General features: G+C 44.4%; 1 protein-coding gene across 1 annotated transcript in view; it reads right to left on the bottom strand.

The window, feature by feature from the left end:
* The window catches only part of LOC103180812 (protein kinase C epsilon type), a 130,853-nt gene that overhangs the window by 49,691 nt on the left and 61,113 nt on the right, over positions 1-20,049 (bottom strand). Inside the window, exon 2 of the mRNA XM_042333174.1 lies at positions 19,546-19,609. Within this exon, the coding sequence (XP_042189108.1) occupies positions 19,546-19,609 (64 nt within the window). The remainder of the gene's footprint in view (positions 1-19,545; positions 19,610-20,049) is intronic.

Genomic DNA, 20,049 nt, shown 5'->3' with positions numbered 1-20,049 from the left:
AAGGATGATAAGAAAAGGATAAAGAATAGCAGTAAAAAAATAAGTTCAATTAAACTGGAATGATGGAGGCCGGAGCACGGATGAAGCTACAAGAAAAAGAAAGTAAGAGACGAAGAAAATATATACCAGTAATGAACAGAAGTAGACTACAAGTCAAAGAAGGTTATAGGGAAGGCTAGAAATTGAAGGAAACACAAAGACACTGCAAGATTTTCGGAACCACTGTAAACAAATGCTTACAAATCCTAACAAAAGGGTGAAAATTATGACATGTTATGTGTTAAAATCATCGCCTGTGTTGATTTTCACATTGTTGATGAATGCCAGCTGACAAGGTCAGTCGATCTCCAGAGATTGGTCGTGTGAGTTTGATATTTAGGGCCCGAAGCTTGGCTTCACTGAGATACCTTGAGTCAGGCAGATGGAAACGCAGATCTGAATCTGCTTGAGAGTCAGTGACCCTTTTATGGGACGATCAACAATTTCCATTCATGTTGCGTGTGTCACGGCGGGAGGACGTTCCAAAGCTCCGTGCCCAAGTGGCTGGGAGCCGGGGTTGTGGGGGGGGTGGGGGGGGGGGGGGGTGGCCGAGGAGGGGAGCAAAAACGTTCTGAAAATCCGCGGAAGGAAACGTTCAAACTCTTCGCGGAGCCTTACCGTGCACAAATTGGCTGCCAAATTCGCTGATGAATACAGTCACTACACTTCACAATAAAATCCTGTGAATCGCTTTGAGATATTTCAAGTTGCTTCACAAAACAAGATACGGCGCTATATTGAAATACAAGGATTATTTACTTATTTAGTTACTGAGCCATTGCAGATCAGGATTGCACCTCAGGTTCAATCCCTGAGTAGGGCACTTCCCAGAGCAAAAAGAAGAAAGTATTTCTTTACACAGAGGATGATTAACAGATGGAATGGTTTACCGGGAAGGGCAGTGCAGAGGCTGGGACGTGGGATTCATTTAAAAAAATACGACTGAAAGCTGTTGAGGCAAAATGGACGGGCAGGTTTTCTGGAAGAATAATTCACATAGTTTATAGCAATTTCTCTTGGGACATTGATTGTTGATGAGTTGGTTCACCTTAGCTGAAGCAGCAGTAAATAAATGGCGTTACATTTGGTGTTGGTGGCCTGAGGGGTTTGAGGGAAAGCGAGTCCTAGGTCCTACAGCTGATCTTTTCCAATAACCTCTACTGGAAGCTGTGCGAGTGCAGGTGTCACCTGACGAGAGGATATTACTATAATGATAATAATCCTTGCATTTGATACAGCGACTTATCATGTCTTCAAGATGTCTCAAAGCGCTTCATAGAATACACTGTAAAGTGAATTCTATATTTTGTGGGCGAAACGCGGCAGCCAACTGCGCACAGCAGCGTCCCCCAAACGGTCTTGGATCGAGTCACCAAATTATTATTTTTTTTAAGGGATTATTACCCCCCCCACACCCCCGGAAAACGATCCACCAATCGACTAGCAACCAGGTTTCTATTTACTGCTAGGTGAACAGAGGCGTGTGGAGTAAGGAAACTTGCCTAACGTTTTTATAACTTGGCTTTGATGTCATGAGCCATGAGCAAGTTTGACAAGCAGTGTTGAGGGGCCATTCTGAGGAAGTGTGACAGAGAGAAGAACCACTACATGAGTCAGGAGAATGTGGGTGGTGGGGGGTAACATTTCAAGTAAAGGAAAAGGAACTCACGCAATTCAAACCGGTGAAAAAACTTTTCTATAGGAACCAGTCAAATCGCTTCCTAGCTGATGCTTCAAACAAGGTACATTGAAAAGAGACGAAACAGTTGGGTCAAGTCCGAAATTCATTCATGAGGCAGAAGGAACAGTAGCTGACAAAACAGAGTTGACTATTGTGGTAGGGGAGGAGGAGGCGGGTGGGGAAAACACTGCGGTTTCTTGTAACACTAAACAGGGTACCAAACAGATCGAATCCAGATGCCACCTTGTGATAAACACCATTCTGGACTCCTCGTCTAAACGGATTATATAATGCAGAGTCAGCTACTGAACCCATCCTATTAGTCATCATGGCAAACAATGTTGGACACAATCTATCCAGGGCCATTGTTGAGTGGGGTTAGAAATGTCCCCTCACTGACACAGGCAAAGGGAGAGTTACTCATCAGTTGCAAAACCCCAACTTAGTTATACCATTGTGTCCGTCCCTGCGACCCCGGAATCACGCTATTCCTCCCTTTGCTTTCGCTGAGCCCGCCTGCTGCTTGTTTCAGCAACTGTTCTGCTCGCCGGCTCTCACAACACAGACACACCCACCCTCATACGCACAGAAGTCAAACTCTTAATATGTTTAAAATGTCATTATTGCCGCATTAATGGAGGCAATCTCAAAACAAGCTCTGACCAACTTAACGACAAACGACTTGTATCATTCCTGGGCTAGTTCAGAAGGTTGTCAGTTCAAGCCCCACGTTAGGGCTTGGGCTCACGGTTTAGGCTGACGTTCCAATCTTTAGGCTAAAAGAATTGATGCGTTACCTGTTTCTGGGGCTGTTTCTAGGGCTGTTTCTGGGGCTTCGCTATATTGCAAAATAATTGCTGTGTTTTCCTGCAAATACACACCGGACAACAATATCCCTATGAAGCATTTTGAGATTTTTGATGTTCTACTGTACGTGCTATTGTCAAGTGCAATTATTATTATTAAGATGGAATAATAGAGGGAGGTTTTCAAGATTGGAGCTGGATGAGAAAAATGAGCTGAACAGAACTCCTGAGGAGTACAGGCGACTGAACCAGTCGGATAGAAAAGCAGTGGAAAGGGTTACAGAAATTTCAGCGAACAGTGAGGGCAAGGGACAAGAGAGAACCATTAATACATAGTCAGAAAGACAAGAGTGTTCTGCCCCTGTCGACGCCCTCCCAAGGTGAAAGGCGCTTTACAAATGTAAATTTGTTGCTGCTTAATTGGCATTTTTCCCCAAAAAGTTACATTTAGAGACTTCAAAAGTGCGTTTACAGAGGTTGTGAAGAAGGAGCAGATTGGTGTGGAACGCTTCAGTCTGAAATAAATATTAATAATAACCTCTGCGCTCGTCACAGCTCCTTTAAAGTTGGGAGAATGGCTCGAAGAACTTCACAGGATATACTACAAAGTGTAGTGAGTGTGTATTTGCAGCCAAAGGCAGCAGCCAATTTACACACAGCAACAACGTCCCTCCAAAAACAGCCAAAAATCCAATCACCAATTTTACCCGGGGGATTGTTGGTCAGGACACCGGGAGAAACTCCCTTCTCTTTTCAAATAGTACCACGGGATCTTTAATGTCCACCTGAAAAGTCAAACGGGACTGTTTGGTCAGTTTAACCTCTCATCTGAAGGATGACACCTCCAATAATGCAGGGTTGCCCCAGGACTGCATTGGAATATCAGGCCAGACTATGCGCCCGATGCGGGACTTTAATCCACAACCTTCTGACTCAGAGCTCAGAGGTTGAGAGCAAACATTGAACCACAATGAGATTCCCCGATGTGAAGGACATCGAATGGCGAAGTATTGTATCTACCAAATCATGCGGAATAACATGGATTATTCACAGCTAGAACAAGATTCAAAATGCAAGGATTATTAATTAGAGGCTCAAAATTGCACCTCGCCTCCGCCTGTAGAGCCACCTTCTTACGCACCGTAAGGAACTTAACCAGAGGGTTAATTTGGAGGCTGCTTTTCTGCAGTTCTTAAAAATAGAACCAGCTTCCAAAATAAGAGTAATTGGAATCGGGGGAGAATTTACAAATGTATCCACAACTGCGCACACCTTAAACCTGTAAGACAAGATGTTTTTTTCAGGCTCGCGCTATGGGAAGCTCTGGCGTCCACTGTTTAATTGGCTTTGTTGAGATCGGGAGTTCAAAAGGCCTTGAAGGACATAACTACCTGAGAAAATGCCCACAACGTAAACTGTGGTTCCTTACCCCGAACCATGAGATTCTGTATCGGAGAGGATCTCAGGTCACGGTTGATGTCTGTCAGGTTAGTGTGACCTACAGGGGTTGTCTGGGAGAAAGCACGGTTTATGTTATGAGCACTTTTTCACACAGCAGTTGCCAGTTGGGCCGAGCAAATTTTCAACCCCAGCCTCCAGCATCACTCGGACTGGAAGGCCGTAATGTCTAACCAGCCGTGAAACCCGACTCATTCCATTGCCGATTTACAACAACAATTTGCATTTATTTAGCGCCCTTCCCGGGGGGGAGTGGGGGGGGGGGGAGCATCTCACAGTGCTGATTTACTGTCTCTTCTGTCACACGGTGCATCACATTGCACTCATTTACATTAAGATCCAACTGCTCTCCTCTCTCATAAAAACTTTCATCATGTCATTCGTGGCGTTCTGTTTAATTGCACCAGATTGTATTTTGAATGCTTTTGTGCTCCTTATATAATTCACCTGCCCACATAGTTTGGCGCCACCGGCGAATGTTAATTGCAACGCACAAAATTCTCTCCTCCAGGTTATTTATGACTAGTGTGAACAGCAGGGCACTCAGAACATATCCCTGAGCACGAACCTAGACACTAGCCCCCCCCCCAGATGGAGCTTTCTCCATTCCTCATCACCTTCTGTTTCCTATTGAAAAGTGTTTATTTTATGACTTGCGAGTAAGGAAATCGGCAACAGAGCCTTTACAAGACAAGATGTTACGTGATACAATTGCCACACAGAAAAACCCTTGGCAAGCTTTGTTTAATTCCCTGTGGCATTTTGTAAACTGAAGGCTCATTGGCATAGTTAATAAATTAACAGAGGCTGAGATAAATAACAGGAGGTGAGGGAGGGGGGGAAATCAGGATGTCAGTGTTCCTAATATGCATTCATTATTATAACTGGGGATAATTAAGAATTTTCGACTGAAAAGTGTCCGTAATGATGGGTTTGGGATTGCACACACCCTCTCCCAACCTGGCGAGAATGGTTTCTCCCTCAGGCTCCGCAGTCAAATTGGCTTCTGTTTCTTTTTCGCAAAAATGTTAGCCAAGAGAAAATATTTTGATTTCCAGCCGCGAGGCTAATATTTGGGGTCAGGCACAGTGATGTTATCTCTATATTCAGGGCAACACTACCCTCCTGGAAAGAGATCGGAGTTTCTCCTGGCCATTCAATCCTCCAGATAAACTGATCGCTCACCTCAGCCGCGAGTGGGGTTTTGAGGTACATGTTTTCTCGTACCACAAATAACAACCCTCTCCAGGAATCACCTGGGAAACACTTCAGGATGATTTGAAGGTTTAGGGGCTACATCGAATGTTCACATTTGACAAAGTGCCTTATCACGTCATTCAGACGTCTCAAAGCGCTTCGTAGAATATACTATAAAGTTAACTGACTGTATATTTCGGGTGGTGAAACACGGTAGCTAATTGCGCACAGCAGTGTCACACAAACAGTTATGGTTTGAGTGACCAAATTACTATTATGTTTATTTTTTTGAAGGGATCATTACCGGCGGAAAAACGAACTGTTAACCGACCAGCAACCGGGTTCCTACTTACTGCTAGGTGATCAGAGAAGCGTGGAGTAAATAAACTTGCCCAACGTTTCGCCCCCTGCCCGGGAATCAAACCCAGGTCCTTTTGCTTACGAGGCAAGTGCTCTAACCACTAAACTACAGGACACCACATGAACTATGCTGAACAGCTGGATAAAATAGGGCTCTCGAGCCTTGAAAAGAGGCACCTCAGAGGAGACCTTAAAAAGTTGAATTGATGCCTTATCACGTCTAGCTTGGTTTATGCCAGTTTACCGTGCCTGTGAGGGTTTATTCTGATTTTACGTCAGTTTATTGAACCAAAGAGGATCAGTGCTGTTTATGCTTCTCGACATAAGCACGCTATTTGGCTTAAAATTAAAAATAAAATAATCCTTGCATCCTTGCATTTGATATTAAATGTTTCACACCAGGAGGAGATCTCAAAATACCTCACAGGATTTACAGAAAAGCGTAGTGACTGTGGAGGCGAATATACTTTAGAAACTACATTCTGCTTTGAGGGAGAGTGGGGGTGTGGATTAAAATGGGATAAAATGAAAGTGACAAAACACCCTTTCACAATGACTGGCTTGTCAAAATAATTCTAGGAACAACATCTGTCTGATGATTTGCATAATAAATTAGACTGACAACAGAAAGTTTGCAAAAAAAACTTACTGGTTTTTGCTTGGCTCCTGATTCAGTGAGCTAAATCTGTCGATATTTAACCCTAGCAACCGAGCAACTGAGGCAAAACATTGAAGGCTGTTTTTATAAAAAGAGACGCTGAAAGAGTATTTGTTTAAATCTGCAGTTTCAAAAGACTGACGGATGCTTTCAATTTCTATTTATTCTAGTTATTACATCGGCGCTCAGATTCATTACTATGCTTTATTGTCAATTTCATAAAATAATAATGCTTCCATTTGATAAAGCACGTAACATGTTGAAACTTCTTAAAGTGCTTCGCAGGTTATTGCTGTCTAGTGTAGTGACTGTAGAAATTCTGCACAGGCCCACAAACAGCCATGAAGTGAATGTCCAAATTATTCAGAGGATGGATGGCAAGGACACCAGGAGAAACTCCTTTCTATTTTCAAATGGCGTCACGGGATCTTAAATTACCTCCCACAAAACATACAGTCAATTCACTTTACGGTACATTCTGTGAAGCGGTTTGAGACGTCTCGAAGATGTGATAAGGCGCTAAATCAAATGCAAGGATTATTATTATTATCTTTAATGTCCACCTGTGAATGACTGCAGCTTTGACAATGCAGTGCTAACACGTCCTGGTAGTGGATTAGAGCTAGTCCGAACTAAGAGGTCAAAGCCCCACCATAGAATTCGTACCCACAACCTTCTGACCCAGAGGCGAGAATGCTACCAACTGAGCCAAGCTGCTACATTGATTTCCGCAAGAGTCAGGCATTGTCGCAGCGTTAAAACTGAGAGCACTTTGCCATTGTTTGCACTCCAGAACTGTTCTGAATCTTTAACCAGTAGCCCATCAGAAATGAGTTCAGGTCAGCTCAGAAGATAGCAGCTAAGAGTAGATTGAGTCATCGAAAAGAGAGATAGATACTTGGTAAGTACGGATACAGCATAAAAATATGGAGATAAAACAGAGAAATGACTGTGGATGTTATGGGCGAAACGCAGCAGCCAATCGCCCTCAGCAGTGACCGACAAACGGTCAATAGATTCAGTGAGCAAATTTGGTTGACGGAGGCTTTTTTTGATCGAGATCAATGTTTGCCAATCACATATCTGCCGTCATCACGGCTTGGTAGGTGGCCAATCGCTCTCCAGATTGGAAAGCAGGAGTCTTAATGGAGGACACTCAAAGGGTCCTGAATGTATGGAGCTCACTTCCCCAAAGGGCTGTTGATGCTCAGTCCTTGAACATAGTCTGAGATAGATAGATTTCTTATTGCAAAAGGGATTAAGGGATACGGGGATAAGGCAGGGTCAGGTTATTAGCTGGAGTTAGATTAGAAGATCAGCCATGATTGAATGGCGGGGCAGGCTCGAAGGGTCGAATGGCCTACTCCTGCTCCTGCATGTTATGTTATGTTATGACATTTATTACTTGTGTCCCTCAGAGCTGGTGAAACTACGCTATCCACTTGGTACAGCTTCGATACCAATCCTCCGTTTGTTGTAAGTAAAACTAAAACAGGGCTTTGAAGAAACAGTTCAACCTTTGGCGAGGACGACGGTTAATAAGCGCCACCACGTCAGGCGTGATGGAAAAAAAGCTAACGAAATGCTTGCGACGCAGAGGGAGCAGAATTAAAGAACTAAATCGAATGCAAAACCACACTGTTAATCTTAGGAAGACCACTTCAATGGCGCGTGTGTCAACCAACCACTAGGGGGTGTTGGGCACAGAAGCAGCAACACGTGTGAACAGTTACATGGTTCCCCATTTAGGAAACATTCCAACAAGAGAAAAGCCAGGGATGAGAAAATGCCAATCCCTTCATTCAAAGTCCCTCGCTTTGCTGCTCTCATCTTGTTAAGTTTGTCTCTCCCTTAGGTTTGGTTAAGCGGGAGCGGGACTCTCAACTCTGGATCAAGCCTCGCAACTCGAGCTCAGTTTCGGCTGAAGCTCCAGTGCAGCACCGGTGCAGTGCAGTGTAGCGTCGTTGGAACAGTCCTGCTCCTTCGGATGAGATGTTAAACCGAGATTCTGTCTGTCTCGGATTAGATGGTAAACTGAGACGGTTTGATGGATTAGGTGGTTCTCTCTGCCTGCTCTTGGGTGTTTTAAAGCGCTCCAAGACACTACCCTTCTTGTACGGCACCATATAAATGCAGGTTTTTGCAGTTGGATGTTAACACTGTTAACACTCTACTGTTGTTCTGACTAACAATCCAGGATAATTGATATTTGGCTATTTGTAAGATCTTTATGTGTGCAAAACAGCTACAGCATTTATCTACAAAAACAGTTACTGGATTTGATAACAATTACTAACAAAGCATTCTGAGTTGTTTCAATGTCATAATTTCCTATAAAAACTCAAGTTCTAATCCACCCAATATATATCTAATTTCCTTACCATAGAATCATAGAATTATACAGCACAGAAAGAAACTATTCAGCCCCTCTTTGAAAAGAGCTATCCAAATCAATCCCACTCCCCCGCTCTCTCCCTGCAAACTTGCACACTGCAAATAATTATCTATTTCTCTCTTAAAAGTTGCTATCTAATCAGCTTCCACCATCCTTTCAGCAATGCATTCCAGATCCAAACAACTCGCTGTGTGAAAACATTTCTCCTCACCTCCCCTCTGTTTCTTTTAACAACTATTTTAAATCAGTGCCCTCGGGTTACCGACCCACCCGCCAGTGGAAATAGTTTCTCCTTGTTCACCCTATCGATTCCCCTTATAACTTTGAAGACTTCTATTAAGTCTTCTCTTAACCTTCTCTGCTCCAAGGAGAATATCCTAGCTTCTCTAGCCTCTCCTGATTTTATTCAGCAGAAGATTTCCCCCTGTTCTGCTGATCGAAAGCATTCTCTCTTGCCCTCTGGTATCTCCCTTACTGAAGAATTCCCACTCTCACCAAATTCCTTAACAGAATTCTCACTCTGTTCCACCTCACTCAGTTCCCTCCTCACGCTGCCAGGCTCTCTGCTCAAGCGAATGCCTAAATGTTTTTGGTCCACACACCTGGTAATCTGTTCCAAACTTTCATCACTCTGAGTGAAGAAGGTCTTCCTAATAACTTCACTTCGAAATTGATTTCCCATTTCTCGGTTTAGAACTTGGAAGTATTACTCCAAGTGTACTTTGTCGATACCATTTGAATTTACACGTACATTAATCAGCCCTAACCCTCTCCTCTGCCTTCTCTCCAGACTGCGGAGATGAAGCTTTTCCAGTCTTTACCAGTAGCTCCAACCTCTTTTAACCACACTAAAACAAAATGTAAGCGCACATGACAATGACCACTGTGAAGTGCTTTGGGTTGTTCTGAAACGATACATTGGTGTAAAAAGGATTTGTGTGTCCACAAAAGTGTGCTCAAGTAGGATCGTGAAGTGAAGACATCAGATATCATTTGATACCATCTGAACATCTCCCATCAGGAAACCGTATCCAATATCCACCTTCAACAAGCGGGCTACAGCTAATTGTGGCAGAACAAGTGAGTCGTGGGCAGTGCCCGGATGGTTGGCACATACGCACACAAATGATATCCTTAGAATTGGTAATGTATTTCGACAAGTGCAGCCAACAACACCCCCTTAGAAAGCCGGCTGAGCAGCAATCATCTGCTACGTGACTATCTTTGGGGAACAGATTGTTCGGGGAAGCCTTCGTTAGCAATAATTGACTGAATGTTGCCTGATCACTCCTTGGACCCTGACCCTTCAGATTGTCGGTGCCTCTGTTGACTGTAGACAACAGAGCTGATCTCACACAAGACGATTCGAAGCCTGTCCCACTGTAGAGTCACAGATATGGCCTTTTAAGTAAAGCTGAATACTTGGCTCTTCGTCTGTACCTGCAGTATTTGTCCACACCCACAACATTGCTCGCTTACCTATTTCACCCCCTCAGCAGCCTTCGGGCTAGATATTTCCAAGCTCTCATTGACAGCCTCTGCAAATCTGCCTTACATAAGCTCCAAATCATCCCCCAAAAAACTGCAGCCGTTTCCTCTCCCACAACAAGGTCTACATATCCATTAATACCATCGGCACCTAGTTCTGCGGTCTCCTTATTACCACAGCTAATTGACTTCCTCATTCTGATCATCAAATTTCTTCATGAATCTTTCCCTTATCTATCTCAGCAATCCCTAACAGTCCTATCTCTTCCCAAACCCTACACTTGATTCTTGTCCACTGCTTGTTCTTGACTCCCTCTGTCTTGCCATCTGTTTCTGAGCCTTCAGACCTCTAGACCCCTCTCCTGAAATCCCTTCATGTTATGCCTTTTCTCTCTGTCTTTATAAACATCCAAACATCCTCTCTTGTTGACATGGCCTTTAGTCAATACCCTTAAATTCCTGTCTCTCAGTGATTTCTATAGTGTGTACCGCTTTCAAACATTCAACCTAAATGAAAGGCACTACATAAGTTCAGGTTGTTGATAAAAATCCCTGCGCACCGGATTAAATCATTGGAGATGCTTTGAGATACTCTTGATAAGATGAGGATGTTATATTGAATGTATAATTATTTTATATATATATGTATGATTTACTGTATATAATATATCAAATAATTATTTAATATGACGCTCTCATCATACCACAGGTATCTTAAACTATCTCAACAATTGAAACACTACCGGAGGAGTTAAACAACAAAAACAACTTGCAATATTATATAGCACCCTTCACGTAGGATAATGTCTTGGGACTTTTGCTCGGAGAAACTGGAGGGGCAAAGGGGAGCTGTTTTAAAACCCACTTCCCATTGTTGCCCTACATTTAAAGAGACAGGTATGTTGGTTTGATGGATTTACCTGCCTCGCTCACAGCTGCGACCTAGATTTAGCGTTGCCATTGTATCCGAGGTACGAACCCTGTGTGTTTGTTTTAAAGAGTGCGGCCGCAGCCGAAAAGGACAATGATCTCCGCAATCGCAGCCTCGTGCCTTTAATTGAATCTCGCACGAATCTCGCTGAAGTTCGCCGTTGCTGCCACTGATTGCAAATCCTTAAATGAAACCCCTTATCGCGCCGTCAAAGGAAACGCAATGCAATGCACAACATCGAGATCTTACATAAGGGTCACATGTGGCGGAGCTATGGAAGTTAAACGACTCAAAGTGCCCTTGTACTGCTGTTGAAAAGGCACCATAATTCAATCTGACTAGAGCGGCACTGTGAAATCTCAGATGAAAAGAATAATTTCTGGTATGTGGGGCTGGGGGTGGTGGGCCTGGGGAGGTGGGTGGGGGGTGGCGGAGGAGAGATACATACATCATCTCTGTAGGTCTCCCATCTCCCTGTAAATATATAACACAACAGAGTCTTTGGGCAAATCAGACGGCAAAGTTCTAATTCCTATAACCTCTCGGCCTTGACGCAATAACTGCAAAAATCAGCTGATTGCAAACGGGACCAGACCACAGTGTCTGCTTGCAGCCGTTCAGAGATACAGGCCTGCCTGTGCCTGTGCCTGACAGCTCACAGAAGAGGGAGAAGACAGGCCAGGAAAGAACGAAAGGAAACTAGAGAGAATGGGAAGGGGGAAAAGAGAGACAGACTGTGAGTGGCAAAAGATGGAGCGCTGAGAAAAATAATAGTAATAATACTGTGCGTTTATGCAACCGCACCTTGTTATAATCTGGTGGTTTGGTTCAATCGGTCCTCATGTTATAACGATGCCTCATGGAACATTGGTTGTCACTGACTTTATTTCCTGCGCTCTGCAAGCTGCGCGCTAAAGGAGGGGCGCCGTCCTTTGGTTGCGACCTTAAGCCAAGGTCCCGTCTGCCCGTTCAAATGGACGTTAAAGAACTCACGGTGCTGTTGGAAAAGAGAAAGGAGTTTCTCCCAGTGCCCTGCCAACAATCACCCCAATAAAACTGGTCATTCCCTCCATGGCTATTTTGTTTGTGGGACATTGTTGTATGTAAATTGGTTGCCATGTTCACCTACAAATGACACAGTCACGACACTTGAGGTATATCCTGTGTACAGTACATCGGTTTGAGACATTCTCCTGACATGATAAGCAATGTAGCGAATGTAAGGATTAGTATTATTATTACTACTACACACAGGAAGCCCTTGACATCACGTCCTGTATCCTTTCCATAGCTTTGACATTGCAAAGTGATGCAATCTAAAAAGAGAGGAATAGGCATTGGTTTATTTCCTTAAACAAATTGGTTTTTTAGAAAGAAAAAAAGAACACACACCAGCAGCTCAAAACACAGCCCAGGGGGTGTCAAAGGTGAAGAGCATTAGTCATAAATCTTCAATAAATCTCCCAAGAATATGGGGAAAGAGCAGGGGAGTGGGACTGATTGGGCAGCTCTTCCAAACAGCCGGCACAGGCCCAATGAGCTGAATGGCCTCTTTCTGTGCTGTAATATTTTATGATTCTAATGAATACTCCAGTGTGTGCAAGATAAGATCGTTTGCTTCTGATAATTAGCAACAGTGCAGCAAGTAGCTCAATTTTCATTTAATACCTTGGGATTGAAGCACGAGGCAGTGGCAAAATCCGCACTGCTCTGTGTTCTGATATGACTCTCTCGCTCAAAATGCTCAGCCCCAGGCATTTTAATGCATCCAACCCGCCTCCTACTGTGGTTTCGATTTTTATTTATAAATGCCGTGTCAATTCAGAACCTGCTTTCATCACAGGTGTGAGGAGTCGATGCAAAAAGAGAATGTGCATCGTTGCTCAGAGAATCAGTGATTTTGACTGCTCCAAGGTCACGGGGGAAATTAGGTAAAATAATGAAAGCAGCTACAGTTTGCCTCGAATGCATCCGTGCTAACTATCAGCCTGTCCTCAGTTGGTAGAACTCTCACCTCTGAGAGTTTAATTGGGAACATTCCCGATTCCTATCCTGCTATTAATAATCCTTGCATTTGATAAAGCGCCTTATCACGTCTTTGAGACGACTCAAAGCGCTTCACAGAATACACTGCAAAGTGAAACGACTGTAGTATTTTGTGGGCGAAACACCGCAGCCAATTGCGCACAGCAGCGTCCCCACAAGCAGCCGGGGATTGAAGTGACCAATTTATTATTTTTTTTGGAGCAACTATTACCCCCGGAAAAGCGATTCACCAATCGACTAACAACCGGGCTCCTAGTTATTGCTGGATAAAAGAGGCGCGTGGGGTAAGGAAACTTGCCCAACGTTTCACCCTGCCCGGGAATCGAACCCAGGTCCTCTTGCTTGCGAGGCGAGTGCCCCTTAACCACTGTGCTACAGTGGCAGCGATCACAGGGAACAGATACTATCTGCGATCCGTCTGCATGTGCGTGCCTGGAAGGCGTGGCAACGTCTGCTGGTCTGATTGCTCCGACCCTCGGGCTTTGCACAATCGAGTCAGGTCTCCTGGACACAAAAGCCAATAAGACGGGGAAAAGCAGCCAAATACTCGCTGCTTCCTGAGGGAGGCAGACCTGCCTGTGAAGACAGCGTACAAGTGTACAAGCTGCATCGCATTAGCTTCAAAATGCAGATTAAATGTTCAGAATTTTTCCAAGACGGTCTTAGATTTTTAAAACGACCGTGTTAAAGGCTGCAGCCACGAGAGGATTCCAGCCCTTGGGTTCTTCAGGAAAAGTTACATTGTTTTCCTTCTCCGCCAGATATCCACGGCACCGGTAGAAACAGCCGTTGGAGATCAAATTTTCGCACGTATGCAGCGAAGTCCCTGTATGTGTGATTAAGAGTATTTACAGCCAGGAAACTGTAGCCAGAGTTTATTGAATTATTCCATGTGGGTCACTTGCCAGCAACTTAACAATCGTTTCACTTAATCCATCCAGCGATTACCATTGAGACCAGTGCTCTTCGTGGTAGGTCTGTCTCGCTCCTCGGGTCGCTTTCTGAAGAGGAGAACGCTGCCCAGTAAGCCGGTAAACAACAGTAAACAGTAAACAGGCCTCAGACGCAAAATAAGTCTTTGAAATAACCTGCACCATTCCGCACACGTCCGATTCGTGTCGAGCGGAGGCTGAGCGCTCCCATGCAGAGAGAAGTTGAGATAAAAATATGGAATCATAGTCCCTTCCACTCCTTTAATTGGTAAACAGTCATGGGGGGTGGGGGTGGGAGGTGGGCGGCGGCGGGGGGTGCAATCTTACCATATTACCATATGGTTTAGCCTCGCTCGGTTGGTAGCATTCTTGCCCTGAGTCACGAGGTTAGGGGGTTTCAAGCCTTAGGTCAGGATTTCAAACTGTTCCAGTACCGGTGGACACGGCAATACAGGGCTGAGGGGTGTCCTGCATTGTTGGAGGTGCTATCCTTTGGATGAGATGTTGAGGTGGACTTTGAAGTTCCCATGGCACGACTTGAAAAGAGAAAGAGAGTTTCTCTCTCTCCCTCCCTATGTTCTGGCCAGCAAATCCTCCAAATAAAATTCGTGACTCAGTACACTGCTGTCTGGCGGATGCTGCTGTGTGCAAATTCACACACTGTCGCAAGCACATTACTGAAATAAAATCCTGGGAAACGCTTTGTGACGTCTCTAAGGGGTGGTGGGGGGGGGGGGGGCGGAGGTGGGTGGGGGTCGGAGAAAGAGGGCAGCAGCAAGAGAGGAAAAGGCAGCTTTTTCCTTCTTTTTTTTTAAAAAAAGAATATTCGAAACTCTTTTAACATACGTCGGAAAAACGAACCGGTCCTGATGCAACAGTAATCACGCCAGACAATAGCTGCCACTGTTAACAGTTCAAACGGCAATAAAGGGCAAGTGTGTAGGAAGATATTTGTTCAGGACTTAGTTACTGTTAAATTGTGTAAGAGAACTCGAAGAGTGCCAAAAACCCGCAGCACAAAAGAAGATGTATTGAAATTACAAAGCAACCCTGCCCGCTGAACGGAATACATTCATTCGGAAAAACAAACGCAAAGCACTCAACAGCAACAATAGCCTTCGGTCACATTGTTCGATTGTGCGTACTCAGCAGGTTGTTTTTTTTTAACCCATTTGATCAAAATAGAAGCCGTGGATACTTCAAGCCTACAGCGCTCTCGGTTATCTTACGGTGCTATTTTTTTTTCTTTCCGAGCGGTAAATGAGACGGTTTCAGCTCCCGAGTCGGGGCTTGAACTCACAATCCACGCTGAAACGCCAATGGGTCCTGGGAGGAGCTACCGGGTTATCCTTCGGACGGGATGTTGAAACGAGGTACCGCTCAGCGGTCTCCGGTCTGCTTCACGTCGCTCCGCCTCGCCCCCCCCACCCGCCCCACCATTGGGCGGGCGGGCCTTCAGCCACTCTGCCCCCACCCTCTGGAACTCCATCCCACAGTCCCTCCGCCTCGCCCTCTCCCCCTTCAAGACCCGTCTCAAGATCCTCCTCTTCCACCGTGCCTTCGGTCGCCCTCCTACCCCTTCCTGCCCCCACCACCCTCCCCGATCCCCACCTCCAGCTCGGGTCCGAAACACTGATTGTCCAGCGCCTTCGGATGTCCTCCCAACGCGAAAGGCGCTTTACACGTGGAATTTTCTTCTTCTTGTTGATTTCCTGTTTTCGGGTGGATATTAAAGGTCCCCCGACACTATTCCAAAACAGGAGAGTTTTTCCTGGTGTCCTGGTCAACGTTCCTCCATTTAAATTGGTTGTTCACCTCGCGGCTTGATTGTGGGACCTTACTGTTGACAAAAATGATTGCCATTTGCCTGCACTTGACAGGTCATAAAAATAAGGCACTCCGGGAAGGGTGCAACGTGATACAGTGCTAGAAAAAGCAATTTTCTAACAAACGATTCACCAGTTCGACTTTCTGTGAATCATGTGCCAGTGTCATTCCGCACTGACTGTAGCTTTTCACAGCGCTCATTCAGAGTCAGTTTTGAGATGAATTTAAACCATCTGGTTGTTCATTTCTTCCTTTTGTCGAAAACCTGCCAAAGACTCTTTAAAAAGCGAGTAAAAAGGCTGTAATTTAACCTCGAAGTTCAGAGGGACAGCCGTAAACCACTTGCACTTAACTCTCAGAGTTTATGATCACATCTAGACTCCCAGGTTTAATTTAATGCTCCTTTCGGACCTTTTATAATTCTATGTACATTCAGGATACATTACAAATTAGAACAATGAATACTATCAAGGCCTTTCGTACACGGACTCACCTATTTTACCAGTAAATCATGTCCTGTTGATTTTGTTGTGACTCATTCCATTGTAAGCTTTGAGCTCATAGCCTTCGGCTGACAAGCCAAAGCACTGTCAATGGTGCTGTCCTTCAGATGAGATGCTAAACCGAGGTATCGAGTTCCTCCTGGTGTCCTGGCCAACAATCCACCGAATAAAATTGGTCTTTCACTTTCGTGGCTTTTTGTGGGTCATTGCTGTGCGCAGAATTGTCTGCTACATATGCCTACAAATACACAGTCACTACGCTTTACAGTAAAATCCTTTGAAGCGCTTTGAGACATCTTTACAATGATAATCCTTGTAATAATAATCCTTGCATTCGATATAGCGCTTTATCACAATTTTGAGACGACACAAGGTCAGATGGAGAATATTATTAGAACTATTATTATTATTATTATGATTATTATAACTAAAGATGCCTTTACACAGCAAAAGTAAAGGTTTGCAATCATATACCCTCTTAATCCCTGCTCCTCCTCCTTGTCCTGATGGCATTGACTTTTGTTGGGTACTAATCCATGGGCTGCATCTGATACCTCAACCGAATGGCCATTCTCCATGTGTGAACTTGGAACTGGCAATTGCGATCAAGGAAGTGTCCTACAAACCATTTTTTTTAAGGGATTATTACCGCTGAAAAGCAATCCGACAATCGACTAACATCCGTGTTCCTACCTTCCTGCTCGTGAAACAGAGGTGTGTGGAGTTCGGAAACGTGCTTAAAGTTTCGCCCCCTGCCCGGGAATCAACTCGCTTGCGAGGCGAGCTCTCTAACCACTAAGCTACAGGACTCCATGGAGTCCTTGCGCTAGGATTGTTCAATCAAAAGTTCCGTGCACATAATTAGACAGTTTAAGGCTGGCCACAGAGCCCAAAGTCTCTGCCACAACTTGCTCTGGCTCAGACTCCTGAGCCTTGCTGCTGCTCTCTTGCTTGGTCGACTTCAACCCTATGTAAAGAAGATTAAGGCAATTTCAATGAAAACATATTTCCGAGTATTTTCACCGGGGTTTGTGATTTATGCCTGTTGCTACCGTGATAGTCTCGGCCACAAAATACAGTCAATTTACTTTCCAGTATAATTCAATGAATCGCTTTGAGACGGTTTCGAAGACGTGATAAGGCGCTGTATCAGCAAGTATTATTATTATTATATGTACAGTGCTGCTGAAAACCACAACGAAGAGATCATGAACCACTTATTTGTGGCGCTGCTTTGAACACAGCGGAGACTTTGAAAACCGTTTTTCCTCCATTCTATTGCCTCAGCCCTCAACGCCACACACTCCAGACCCTAATCTCCACCATTCCTTCCCACTCCCAAATAGCTGAGAAGTTCATAAAAACACTGTTTACGGCACAGAAGGAGGTCATTCAGACCATCATGTCTCTGCTGGCGATAATTCCCCGATGACAATGTTCCACGTTCCTTGGCCCTCGCTCCCTCCCTTGCTCCATCGAGGCATGTCTCAAGGCCCTCCTCTTCCACCGTGCCTTCGGCCAACCACCTACTCTCCCTTCCCTCAATTATTGAGGGTGGGGGTGGGGGGGGAGGGGGGAGGAATCGGGATCGAGGAAGGCGGAGGGACTAAAAAGGTGCTGCTCGGGCAAGCAATAATTTTAGTGGTTCCTGTGTGTTGGAAAAAGAACCTCACAATGTAATAATAATAATAATAATCCTTGCATTGGATTTTGAGTCTTATCACGGCTTTGAGACGTCTCAAAGCGCTTCACAGAATATACTGCCCAGTGTATATTGGGCAAAATGTGGCAGCCAATTGCACACAGGAGTGAGCCACAAACAGTCGTGGATTGAGTGACCACATTATTATTATTATTACTTTAAGGGGTTATTAGCCCCAGAAATGTGATCTGCCAATCGACTAACAACCGGGTTCCTATTCAGTGCTCTGCACTTTATCTGCCCAATCCTTCAATTTCAGGGTTAAATCCAAGCATCAATTCATTAAATCACCTCAACCTCAAGATAAATATAAAGAGCAAAACTGATGCTCTGTTTAGTTCTCACCCCTGACGTCACTAGTTCACCCTCAATAAATAATGCGCTGTGAAGTGCGGCAAGATATTCTGTGGTAGACAGCCAATTCTATTCACTGTGTTCGTCCTTTAAATCAATTCACTGATTTGAAACAGCAAACGCAATCGTTCTGTGGTATTTAATTATCACACAGCAGCATCATGGTAAAAGTTTGAGCATGCTTATATACAGTGGTGTACGGTAATCAATAGCTGTGCAGTTATCCATTATCCACAAAGCCCTGTAGGAAAATGCATGCGCGGTTGTGGACATGGGGTTGTTAACAGGAACCAGGTGTGGCTGTGATGTCAAATACCCCGCTGACACTCACTGCCAAGGATCACTTATGAAGCATGAATGATGTACTGAATGGTTCCTTTGCCCCCTTGAAACCAGAGCCAAGTCGAAGGGAAAATGAGCCAAAACTGCTTTCGGAGACAAAGGGTTGGGAGAAATTTGTGGCAGAAATGTGTCGAGAGAAAAACCTTTCAATATCTTGAGTCAACGCATTGCAAGATGCCACTCCTAGCTGATTCCCCTTGCTCCGGCTATTGTGAGAATGAGAAAAATCATGAATAGATTGCACCGCTCCTCTCAAATCACTTAAACTGGGTCATCCCACTGGGAAAGTATCAAAAGACTCTGACAACCACACCAAGTAGCACTTGTGTTGTGCATTGGTTTGAAAACAAGACCCTTTTACTTCCAGCATTGAAGAATACGTACTTAGACACTCGATTGGCACATTCGTATAACACAGGAGGAGGGGAAAGGGAACGTTACCTTAAATGAACCAAAAAAAAGGATGACTGAAAAAGGTTGGATTTCTTTTAACTGTTGATGTCAAACGACTTGCACTGCAAACAACTGAAAGAACCTTTACAATGAATGCAACAGTTTGAAACGCTGAGAAATGAATCACTCCTTTCATACACCTGATGTGGTATTGTACAATTATCAAACATAAATCGATGTTTATGCGCTGACAATGTGGAAATATGTTTTCGGGAGAGTAGCAGCACCAGCTGCTGATGGGCTAATGTACTGTAGTTGAATGGGAAAAGTTGGAAATGAAAAGGACAAATGGGATAGTGCTTGAGCTGCAAAGCGAATAGATCAGAGAGGCCAACAAGGTGCGAGCAAGTGCAGAATTGGAACACAAGGTTACCTTCGCTTGATGACCCAGAGAGATCTATGACAACGTACACCCTTCCTTCTGGCTCCAGGTCTATCTGCAATTGCAAAAACAAAAGCACAGATTAAACCTAGTTCAGTCTCACATATAACTGATGATTTATAACGGGTGGGACAAAGGGAACAATGTTCAAAGCAATTCTCAAATGAGCCTCAACTTTGGTTCATCTCTTTTTGTAGCGATCGCCAACACACTGGGAATGATGTGTGGCGCTATTCAAGAAAAGGGATAATAATAATCCTTGCAATTTGATATAGCGCCTCGTCGCGTCTTCGAGACGTCTCAAGGTGCCTCGCAGAACACACTTGAACAAAACGTGGAATCTAATATTCCTGTATCTATCCAAGGTTTTATAAAATCTTCCCCATTTTGTAGCCAAGATGCCTATATTATATTCCTGATTCACTTGGGTTACAAAGGCGATTAGAAAGTATTTGCAAACTGTTTTATGCACGCAGCAAATGAGACCTCAGTGCA

This window comes from Callorhinchus milii, unplaced genomic scaffold, assembly GCF_018977255.1.
Source record: "Callorhinchus milii isolate IMCB2004 unplaced genomic scaffold, IMCB_Cmil_1.0 Scaffold3, whole genome shotgun sequence".
NCBI lineage: Eukaryota > Metazoa > Chordata > Chondrichthyes > Chimaeriformes > Callorhinchidae > Callorhinchus > Callorhinchus milii.
The sequence above is the reverse complement of the archived record's forward strand: the minus strand, read 5'-3'. Positions and strand labels throughout refer to the sequence as shown.